General features: G+C 40.5%; 2 protein-coding genes across 2 annotated transcripts; one reads left to right on the forward strand and one right to left on the reverse strand.

Annotated features, from left to right (window-relative positions):
• The first annotated feature begins 4,160 nt into the window (after nt 1-4,160).
• On the forward strand, nt 4,161-5,912 carry LOC118557304 (protein ANTAGONIST OF LIKE HETEROCHROMATIN PROTEIN 1-like). The gene is made up of 3 exons (XM_036127063.1): nt 4,161-4,459; nt 4,780-5,286; nt 5,531-5,912. Exons 1-3 carry the CDS (start codon nt 4,161-4,163, stop codon nt 5,910-5,912), a joined length of 1,188 nt encoding a protein of 395 aa, XP_035982956.1.
• A 1,735-nt stretch (nt 5,913-7,647) lies between these two features.
• On the reverse strand, nt 7,648-10,795 carry LOC118557305 (zinc finger MYM-type protein 1-like). The gene is made up of 5 exons (XM_036127064.1): nt 10,546-10,795; nt 10,261-10,336; nt 9,419-9,526; nt 7,874-9,289; nt 7,648-7,761 (listed from the first exon to the last, which is right to left on the reverse strand). Exons 1-5 carry the CDS (start codon nt 10,548-10,550, stop codon nt 7,648-7,650), a joined length of 1,719 nt encoding a protein of 572 aa, XP_035982957.1. The 5' UTR covers nt 10,551-10,795.
• Nucleotides 10,796-11,553: the final 758 nt, after the last annotated feature.

The following is an 11,553-nucleotide window of genomic DNA, read 5'->3' on the forward strand; positions in this document are numbered from 1 at the left end:
TTTGGTACAGCAGCACCCGTACAAAGCCATTCTGTCAGCCATGTTGCAATAGCATTAATGTTGTGTCTTTCTGACAGTATTTGCACAACTGGGACTGAGCAATTGGCCCATGTCAGAAAGCCCTGATATAAGAAGATGTGGCCAGATGTACCATTTGGTCTCGCAAGTCTTTTCACAACTAAGCCTCTTGTATCAACTACTGAGAGGAATTTTTTGGACAATGCTTTATACACATGGAGCTGAGTTGGACTCCAATGGTGGCAGAAGAACTTGTCTAGACCAATCTCTCTTATACTACCACTGTAAGGTGTGCTATATTTTAACAATTGCAAAGACAAAATTGGATCTTTCCAAATCTCCAAATTCCAAATCTCTTCTCTCCTGCTTTGCTTTTCATAGGGTTGCCAAATTTGGAAGGTGACTTGGCTCAGGATCTCCAATATCCATCAAATCTGATGCCTTCGCTGACCTCCATACAGCTGGCTCCATCCTGCCCTCACACAGCTGCATGAACGGCCAGTGTGCAGGTATAACTCATATCAGTGTCTTCGATGGAACATTCCAGAACCATTGGGCTGTTGACTGTTGGTTCTCTGGCACATATCATTTTAACATGGCCATGACACTCTTTACAGAAGCCCTTGATGTCTATGTAGTTGCTGGTTACAGATGGATAAACCTTCACAAATGTACATGTACTTCTAACTTTTTTCCATATCAGATGGTTGAGTACATGACTCCAAGTGCCTGGCTTCAAAATCAAAAATTTCCTTTTGCCGGATGATGAAAACTTGTCATTATATTGTACTTTTTGAGGTACAAATTTCATCCATTCCTCAAAAGGGACTTCAAGCTGAAAAACTGAGCAGCTGTCTAGTCCAGGAGAAATGAAGCCAGAGTCAAACTCTGTGTCCACACTGCTCTCAGGATCAGTTTCCTGCTCATTGATCTCCAAACATGACCAGATGTTGTGTCTGTTTAACTTTACAAAAGTGTACATGGCTTTTGGAGACATCTTGTTTTCCAGCTGCAGACTTAATTCTCTCCAAATAGTGGCAGCTGGAGTGGATATTTTGCCATTTAGAAAGATGGTGCAGAGAACTGCAAAAAGGGAATCCCTGTCTATGGATGGCTGCCGAGGCATCTAGTTAAAGAATAAAAAGACTTTGATTAGCATTAATTCAAATATTCTGGCCTATATTATCTCTCATGCTATTAAAAATTGATATTTTAGAATTCTGTTACAAGTCAAAACGTTTTAAATCAGTCTTCTTACCTAATTCTATATGCCATTTATGCATTTTTACTACTTGATGTTAATTAAGTAAAGTTAATGTTCATATAAAGTAGCAGTAAAACTTTAAAAATGTGTCCTAGCTCTGGAGACTACAGATGTGCCTAATCATTTACCTAATCATCTAATGTGTCTAATCGCCTAATCACCTAATCACGGTGAAGCCTTGCAGAATGTTTCAATATTTTTAAAAAGTCTTGACTTAAAATGTAATTGAATTGTGGATTTACAGAAATATGCATGCAGTGTATGAAATTAACTTCCTGATCCCCTGGCCAAGTTAGCTAAATATGACATAGTTCCTGTAGATATCGTGTCACGTGCAAGTGTGACTAAAAATAATTTATTTGGTGCTAACATTTACTCCCATGTGGCAGCTAGCCCTGTATGTATGCCATTTAACCAAGCATCTCCCGTTATTTATTTTCTTACCTTGTAATAAATCACATTTGACAGATGTCAGAAAAATTCCAAGGATGTCAATTTTAGTAAAAAAAAAAAAACACTATTAAAGTTTTAAATGCTAATGCTCTTGCCGCCTAGACAAGATCACAGGCTCACTGGGTAGCGTCACTCCCTATGACATTGTGTGAGGACTTCATATATCAACTTGCAGAATCTTCACAACTTCATATATCAAATTTGCCAAACGCTTAATGCCATTCTAAAAATTCTTACATTTAATGTGAGAAATTACAATTAGTTCTTTAAATGAGATTAAATAAATCGTAATATTTATCAAGGAATAAAGTACAAAACAATATAACATACACATTTTACAATAGTGGCTAAAACAACTTGCATGATAAAAGAAAAAGACAAAATTAATAACTGCTTTCTTGAGAAAAGTGTTAAGACCAAATGGTAGATCTGACCACATCTTCTTACACAAATGAAGAACATCATTAAGGATGCCAGCCATCCTGCACAGAGACTGTTCCAGCCTCTCCCCTCAGTCAGGAAGCTGAGATACATGAGATGGGACTCATGGTGAAACTGCCTTCATGTGTAACATACCATTTACCTTTGTCCCAGACTAAATTGCTGACAAGAATTTACAGGATCAAAAACGGCATGAAACAACAAACAGCAGCAGGGGAAATGTGTTGCACATGTGTAATCAATTCAGTTGGTCAGGTGATCACCTGAAAGTATAGAGCATACTGTTTGAATCGGAAATGAAAGCAGAACATACGCTAATTTTTCCGGCACAAACAAAGCACTAAAAAATGTAAACCACTTTGGTTGGATTCAGAGCAAAATGGGTGGAGGGATGACGTCATCGGCCGAAATTAGAATTCATAATATATCCGAAACTAAAGTAGCACAAACTATAATTTCAATGGCACAAACCTGCACAAACGAAGCACTGAAAAAGTAGCCTACTGTGGTTTGTTTTGGATCTAGCTCAGCACCAGCAAAGAAAGAAAAACGTAACGCTTCATTTTCAAGTGGCGGGCTGGGATGACGTCATTGGCTGAAATTAAAATTCATAATATCTCCAAAACCAAAGTAGCACAAACGCTAATTTTAACGGCACAAAGCTGCACAAACGAAGCACTAAAAAAGTTGCCCAGTTAGGTTGGATTCGAAGCAAAATGGGGGGATGGTGAACTCTGGATGACCTTAGGAAATATGCTTTAATATCTTCGAAACCAAAACAGCACAAACGTTAATTTTAACGGCACAAACCTGCACAAACCATTTCCTCTATTTAAATGATTTTTTTCTGTGGGTGGGGTGTCTGCTTCACGCAACTGTTGAGAGTGGAATAATCAGGTCGCGAGCAGACACGGAACCGAGCACTCAGCTGGTTGAGCTGAGTTTATCGAATTTGAGCGTGCGCCAAACAGGTTTTGAGTGCGCACGTGTGATGTTTAAACGCTGAATACCTGTCTCACTGCGTGCTCAGATTGGTTCATGTGCGCTTAAACAAAAGGCACATATATCTCACCATAAAATGGGTATACGCAATTGTTGTGCAATTATACACTGTTTAAAGTTATTTAATTTTTATTAAATAACTCTCTGTCTGTTAAGTATTGTCTGGTGATGATCAGCTCTTAAGCTGATATCAGGACAACGGTTGAAAGGGATGAATTCGAGCACTAGCGATCTTTTAACAGCAAAACCTGCACACACATAGAATGGAGTGACAACTTATTTTCAAGTTCAAGAATTTAATAACAGAAATAAAATGAACATCCAGAGAACATCACCATGTAATGCTGTTTACCTGAATTAACACAATATTTCGATTAATAAATCCTCTCTACTACGCTAGATAAAGAGAAGCTAAGCTAAGAACTATTTACATGCAAAAACAAACAAAAGACAAAACAAAAGTGGTTGGTCATACTCAGAATAATTCGGTGAATCCTTGTTCACTGCAGATCTGATTAAAAACATGGAATGGAGTTAAAAACATTTTGCATGTGTTTCAATCCATTCACAATGCAAAGCCCAAGTTAAACAGAACATTATTTCAAGTAAATAACATTCTGAAGACTGATTTGTCCAGTAAAATCATTTAATTCAGAATCGCTTGCCTTTGTTGTGGCTAAAAGGTTACATCATAAACTTATCAAAATTGCCTTTACACCAACATTAATATTCAATACTAATGCGGGGATGAAGCTCATAGCACCATCGAAGGATGGCGTAGCCGAACGTTTAAGCTTTGTGCTATAAAACGAACTCCTTTGGAAATGTCCGGGACCGGATGTTAGCGAGGCTAATAGCATTAAGGCTAGCATGAGCTACCTCTGTTAAGGGCCTTGCAGATAGGAAGCGATTTGCGCTGCGCTGGCTGGGTTGCCGGGTCTAGTCATTTGTTTGTTGTTCCAGCTTTTGGTCAGCAGCAAATATGTATCTGACCCGTGCTAAGAAGCCAGCGCTAGCACTAGCCCTGCTAGTTCGAAGAAAAAGAGCAGCAAGGAAGAAGAGGCTATGGGTGCACGAAACCCTCAGGTCCAGAGAGCAGCTTGGGGAGTTCCGGCTTGTGAAAGAGCTCCGTTTTCACAGCGACCGGTTCCAGGTCTACTTTTGGCTCAGTATGGAGCAGTTTGAGAGTTTGCTGGGGAGAGTTGGACCAAGGATCTCAAGGATCCATACAAATTACCGGGAGCCAAGTTCTTCTAGGGAGCGTCTGGCAATTTGTCTGAGGTAGGTGATTTACAATAAAAATAATATGTAATAAAATAAATCTAGGCTACTTTTCATTTTATAGCCTGTTTTGCTGGAGTCCCGCTAGTCATGTCTTTCTCCCGCCCACACATCAGGGTTTTTTTCAGCCTGCACTCTGTAAATGGAATTTAACTTGTATTAATTACTATTAGCTCATTGATTTCTTTATAGGCTGTTTAGAAAATATCCTTCGACTGATTAGGCTACATGGAAACTGTATTTCAAATTAGCTTTATTGGAGGTGGTTGAAAGTTGTGCAGTTTAATTTTTATTGAGCATTATGATGTTATTCATTTCAGATACCTTGCAACTGGGGACTCCTACACCACCATCGCTTCTAGCTACAGAATGGGCATCTCCACTGTGGCAGACATTGTGCCAGATGTGTCCAAGGCCATTTGGGACAGCCTGGTGGATGAATTTCTGCCTGTACCAAAGGTTGCTGATTGGCATGAGATTGCTCTGGGCTTCCAAGAGAGGTGGAACTTCCCCAACTGTGTGGGAGCAATAGATGGGAAACATGTGGTAATCCAGGCACCACATAATTCAGGTTTCCAGTATTTCAACTACAAGGGAACATACTCTGTTGTACTTCTGGCAGTTGTGGATGCAAGGTATCTTTTTAGGGTGGTGGATGTTGGAGCTTTTGGCCGGAACAGTGATGGAGGGACCCTTAATGCTTCCACCTTTGGAGAAGCCCTGCGAGAAGAGAAGCTGCATCTCCCAGAAGATGCTCCCCTTCCAGGCGCCAATCACCTGGGGCCCATGCCTCATGTCTTTGTGGGAGATGAGGCTTTCCCCCTTAGGTAACTTATATTAATTATACATTATGCTCTACAGTATATGTAGAGTGAAATAATTTGCCTCTGAACAGAAATAATCTCTGGTTTTCAATTCACATGCAGCATCACATTTGTATAAAATTGCCTTTTAATTGTCTGATTACTCGTTCTGTAGCATTATGTTAAATATTAAAGTTTTTCATTATTGGTTATTGAATTGTAGCTTGTATCTCTGGTTAAATGTGTTTTTTTCTTATTTTATCACAAGGAGGAATGTGCTGAGGCCATATCCTGAAAGAAACCTCTCCCAACCAAAGAGGATCTTCAACTACCGCCTATCAAGAGTAGTTGAGAATGCCTTTGGGATTCTTGCTGCACAGTGGAGAATCTACCACCGGGTGATTGGAGTGAGCCCTGAAAATGTGGATGCTGTTGTGAAAGCTACAGTGGCCCTTCACAACTTCCAGAGGTGGAACTCCACAGCTGAAAATCCTGTCCCACTGGAAGAACGTGACATCCCTGCACTTCAACAAGCAAGGAGAGCGGGCGCCAACAACGCCACCCAAGAGGCTGTATCTGTCCGGGAGTCATTCAACAGTTACTTCTCCTCCGCCGTTGGTGAAGTGCCCTGGCAATACAACGTAGCCTGACGTGCCCACCTCTCACCTGTCAACCTTCTGCTACTCTTCCTCATCATAAAACAAAGGCTCTTTTAAGAGCCACTCACTTATTCTTTAAAGGGCTGATTTCCATAAAAATATTTATTCCAGCATTCTTTGTGTGTTTACACATACCTGGCCAATAAAACCGTGATTCTATCTTTCTGCTAAATGTGTACTTTACAAATAACCATAAATAGTAAATTAAATGTGATATGTACGTTTCCTGACTTAAAACTTTAACAGACATAGTGCAGTGATTGACTTTCTTTTAGTTTACATTACCTGTTATAGTAATTATTTTCATTATCTTCATACAATTCTCCTAATTGAAATATATATAGGTAAGAACTAATCTGACGTCCTTAAGAACATATTCAAGGGCGTAGGAATAAGTTTACAATTGGGGGGGACACATCTGAGATTCGTAAATATTCAACAGAAATATATCTTAAGTACGCTACTTAAAAAAAAGGCTATTTAATCTTTTACTTTATTCCTTTATAAATGTGTCTTGCAAAAATAATGCATTTAAAATTTACATAATGCATTTGTTCATAAGATGTGAGCATATCACCAAACAAAATGACTGGAGTCTTTTATTAAGCAAAGGGAGATGTCTTTCAAGGGCTTCAGCCCTTGGCATATTTAGTGTCCGCATACGCACTAGAAAATCAAATATTTCAGTTGGATTAAAAACAATTCAGTAGGCCACACAAGTGCAAAGTTTGATATGTTTTATTTTGTCAAACTTGCAATAATGGTCAAAAATGAATTTATATAGGTTGACTGACCATAGAACCATCTCTTTCATTAAACAAAATTCTGAGATGAAAGAGCCCTCACAGACAATGTAGTGAACAAATTATTCACATTTTTAACATTAAGTAAAAGAAGAAAAGAAAATCAATCAAAATATGCTTATTCAGTTTGTCGAACTGTATGACTAATTAAACCAAATCAAAAATGAAGAAATATTTACCAACAATAAATACACATTTAATAGACAAGCTTTTTAACTCACTGATTACAGTGTGCTTTAACTGTTGGAAAAGCAGTTAGCACAGAGATATTCAGTTTATGAAGCATTGTTGATTTTATTTTGCTTCTTTTGTTTATAGGCCACATAACCCTAGATAGAGATCAACACCTCTGTGCTTCTGAACAATTGCACTTTACAGCCATGCATTTATAATTCGCCAAAAATGTGCCGGACACATAAAAGGATGGCAAACACTGGCTTAGGCAAAAGAGCCAAAATGTTTTTTCCGCCTTTCATTTGCAGCCACAAATTGCTTGCAAATTGACTTCTTGTCCAGTAAATCAAGTTTATCTTTATGTACATGACAGACAGCAACATGATTAAGCCTGTTTTGAGTCATTGTAGACCGGAGCCACGTTTTGAGTCTACGAAGCGCACTGAAACTTCTCTCTGCCTCAGAGGATGAAACGGGGACTACCAAAAGCAACCTGACCAGAGTTTCCACTTGCCCAAAAAGTCTACGGACCTCTCCAGGCAGTCCACCAATGATCCCTGCAGCTTCTGCGCTGTTGCTAAATGAGTAGTTCAGTCTAAACATAGAAAGTTGCACTGAAAGTAACTCTCTATTCAACTCTGGGTATTTCCCAATGACTGCAGCATCAATCGTTCCACTGAGAAGTGTCTCTTCCAACTTTTGCAAAGTCAGCAAGTCATCCTGGTTAAATAGCCCAGTGAGCTGTGCATCTACAACATCCAATACTTTAAAGAATTCACCTCTGTAGTGGTCCTTGGCACATTCAGGTTGATGTGTCTTAGCTCCTTCAGTGAAGCGTTTTGGGGGTGGCCTTCTCTGTGTAACTGTGATGGGTTTAACACCCAAAGACTGAACCTCAGCCATCGCCTTTTCAAAAAGAGTGTTGAAACTTTCTTGATTTCTTTTAGCCTTAAGTGAAGTCTGAACAACTTTCACAGCAGTCCTTATTCCAGCAATGGTTTGAGTTCTCTTCTGGAAAGAGATGCTCAGGCATTCAAGCTTATCAATCACAGGTGAGGCAAGAATGAGACCCAAAACTGTTTTACCTTTCCTAAACTGCCCCAGCAGTCCATTAGCAGTGGATGCTGTGTTTGAGGCACCAGAAGCCATCTCCTGCAAGCTAGCCAGCACTGACCCATACTGTGACAAAACATCTCTGATTGCTTTGCTCCGTACTGCCCATCTTGTGGGGCAGAGGGGTTTTATTGCAGTGCACGATGGATTCTCTGTATGTGCTGTTGCTGCATGGATTGCCTTAAACTTCCCTGACTGAGAGAAAAGAACTCCAAGCTGGTTCACCCAATCCAATGCGTCTCTGATCAGAACTGAGGCTAAGCAAGCTTTCTGTGCAATTAAATTAGTGCAGTGTGCTCCACAATGAACAAAAAGTGCTAGTGGCTGCTCTTGCTTTATCAGTGCCTGTGCACCTGCATGCTTCCCAGACATATTGGCTGCTCCATCATAAGTTTGACCTCGTAAACCATGCATTGGTAAGTTTAATCTGAGCAGCACATCTTTAACAACAGCAGCAAGGCTTTTTCCTGTTGTTTCAGAAACTGAGTACAAGCCAATAAACTCTTCATGGGGCTTCATGTCACTGTCAATGTATCGCAGACAAATGCTTTCTTGTTCTTTCCCAGAAATGTCCTGTGTTCCATCCATAATAATTGCAAACTCAAAAATTGGTAGGTTTCTGATTGTATCTGCTATTTCACTGACAATACTATTGCTCATAGAACACAAGATTTCATTCTGTATCTGTGGACTTAGGTATTCTTTCTGAGACCTCAGCAACCACTTAGCCAAAAGGGCATCATCTTCTGCCAGATTTTTCAACAGTTGATACAAATTGCTGTCATCATCGTCATGCCCTCTCAAAGCTTGTCCCTGCCGTGCCAAATATTTTATGGAGCTCACAATTTTCTCCAGACAGTGCCTATTGTCACCTTGCTGAGTTGCCAAAGCACTGGATAATTGGGCATTTATAGGATGACTTTCTTGTGCAGTCACAGAAACAGCATGATGATGTGTGTGACTATTTTCATGTGCTTTAAATTTTTCGAATGCTTTTTTCCAATTTTTAAATCCAGAAGTGATAAAGGCGGGTTCGGATTTTGCACCAAATGGTGTGAGTTTGTCCTGGTAAATTGCCATGCAATAAAAACACAAAATGCCCTTTTTCACTGCATCATAATGTAGCCAGGGAAATTCCTTGTACCACTTTCCTTGGAAATGTAAAGTTCTGTTGGCTAGAGCTTGAGGGTCTATGAATTTTGGATGTGGCTGATTTGGCTCTGTTCTCTGTCCACTGACTTCAGAGTCTCTCAGCTGTGTGTCCCTAGTCTGAACTCCCTAGAAGGAAAAGTTACAATGTCACTCAATGCCCCTGAACTACACTTACTACAAGCAAAAGATTAAAATTTTCAACTTTTTTTGTGGACTCTCATGAAGTATCTACTGGTATGAGTTACTCTGTCTTACCTGTTGCTCCACTCCTGTCTCTCCCTCACTCTGACTTCCTGCCTCTAGCCCGGTTGCACTATCCTCTCCTTTTCCTGTCTCCTTTGTGCTGTCCCTGCATTGTTGCTCCTAAACATATGAGATGGTTTCAGAAATGAGGTACAGCTCTTGAGCCTAATATGGCCAATTTTAAATCAAACAAAACATTTTATTTGTCACATTACAGACTTTACGCGCAGAGTTAATCGCAGAGGCAAATAAAATCAATCGATTAAATCCTTTCAGAGTATTATCTCATGGACTCTGAACTAAAGTCTTTCTGACAGGGAGCTGACAGTGTGTTGAAGAACTATGGACAGGGCGCTTTGAAGCATCTGGTTCAAAAACGCATTCTAAACCTTTGGTAGAAATCCATCTATCCTTCCATTTTCTGTACACCCTTGTCCCTTAGTGGGGTCGGGAGGTGCTGGTGCGGGGTACACCCTAGACAGGTCGCCAGTCTGTCCAGACTGGTAGAAATGGCGCCTTTAATTCCAGTTTGCAGTACAGAACAGAGAAAACTACAGAGTTGTCAATGTTGTGTTAATCTATTTATAGTCTAAAAAGAGGAGCCAGCAGTTTATTTGAGGAAATAAAGGTGCAGAAGTTAATTAGTTGGTTAGCCGCTGCTAAGAATTAAAATTAACTCTCCCTGTGGTTTTAACTAACGATCAGGAGGGCGGCAGGTATAATATCTGTCCATTTCGGCTAAGCAAAACCACGCAAAAAATAAAAAATCCTCGTAAAACGCACGCCCAGACCGGGCTAATTTCAACACAAGGGCAACACAGGTGTTGCCCTTGTGTTGTGTGACTGTTACTCACACTGACGTTACTCTTTTTAAAAAAGCTGAGTAAGTCCTGCTGCTGTTTCAGCCTTTTAGTTGGTGGTGGCATTGTACTGAAATGAGATATATATAAAAAAAAAAGACATTTTGGCTAGCGTAGCAAACGTCTAGAGGAAGTTAGCAGTTAAATATTGGATGAGAGATCATCCCAAGACTAAGATGACTAAACCAAAAAGATTCAGTTTCTATATATGAAAGTGAACTGACAACAAGACGTTATAAATAAGCAATATTCATAGCAGCATTCCCGACAGACCATTACCTCATTCACAAGTTTCTGACTTCTGTGTCGCTGTTTCCCTCCCTTCTGAGTGCTCACTCAGCAGTTCAGAGAGGGGAGGGGGAGTACAGTGACGTAACGCGATGCTGCGCCTTCAAAATAAAAGCACGCTAGTTAAAAAAATTTCAAAATCCAATATTTTGCGGTACAGTTTTTTGGGGGGGACATATCCACCTGGCTTCAATATTGGGGGGGACATGTCCCCCCCGTCCCCCCCGCTTCCTACGCCGATGAACATATTCATTACATTCATTACCATATTAATATTACTTTATTTGCAATGTCTTGGAACACAAATGCAGAGCTTATACACTAAGCAAGAATTCATCATAACATGAATCAAAACTCAAACAATGAATTAAGTAAACTACTTAAGTATTAGAACAAGGACTGAATGACTGTTTTTCTTAGGAAAACTCAGCCCTGTGAAAAGCGGTCATGGTTTCTATTTTAATTTCACTCCTCTTTTCACGTGAAAGGTTTCTGAGACGTGGTGCTAGACTTAAAAGAAAGAGCTCCTCCTCATCTGCAGACTGGTTAAGCACATTCATCACCTGACTCTCAAACTCATCCTTCTGTTGCTGCCTTTTTTTGGTTTTGCTTGATCCCTGTGGAGCCAGGGGTGCCCGTTGGATGTAAGACGCTGCAGGGGCATGGGAGGCTGCTGAAGTTGCAGGGGCATGAGATACGGCTGAAGCTGCCGGGGCATGGTAGGCTACAGCTGAAGCTGCAGGGGCATAGGAAGCTGAGGTAGATGGGTGCTCCTGGGACACATCAATAGCTACTGGGTCAGGCAGGGTCTCAGAAGATTCATCAGTGGCCAGAGATGCAGGGGTAGACGGGGAGCTGTGAGATACTTCGGTCAGGTAAAGGGTAAAGGTTTCAGGTGGTGGTGACTGAGCAGCCAGGAGTGCTGAAGTAACGTGGGGAGCAGAGGACCTCTCTTTTAGAGATGGGGACATATTGGAGGAAGTGGCCCTCTCTCTGACA

This window comes from Fundulus heteroclitus, chromosome 23, assembly GCF_011125445.2.
Source record: "Fundulus heteroclitus isolate FHET01 chromosome 23, MU-UCD_Fhet_4.1, whole genome shotgun sequence".
Taxonomy (NCBI): domain Eukaryota; kingdom Metazoa; phylum Chordata; class Actinopteri; order Cyprinodontiformes; family Fundulidae; genus Fundulus; species Fundulus heteroclitus.

Coding starts and splice junctions, on each gene's coding strand:
- LOC118557305 (XM_036127064.1), bottom strand. Junction 9,290..9,418: donor AGACAGGAGTGGAGCAACAG/GTAAGACAGAGT, acceptor TTTTCCTTCTAG/GGAGTTCAGACTAGGGACAC. Junction 7,762..7,873: donor TTGCTGGAATAAGGACTGCT/GTGAAAGTTGTT, acceptor AACCCATCACAG/TTACACAGAGAAGGCCACCC.
- LOC118557304 (XM_036127063.1), top strand. CDS start 4,161: ATGTATCTGACCCGTGCTAAGAAGCCAGCGCTAGCACTAGCCCTGCTA. Junction 4,460..4,779: donor CGTCTGGCAATTTGTCTGAG/GTAGGTGATTTA, acceptor TATTCATTTCAG/ATACCTTGCAACTGGGGACT. Junction 5,287..5,530: donor GATGAGGCTTTCCCCCTTAG/GTAACTTATATT, acceptor TTTTATCACAAG/GAGGAATGTGCTGAGGCCAT.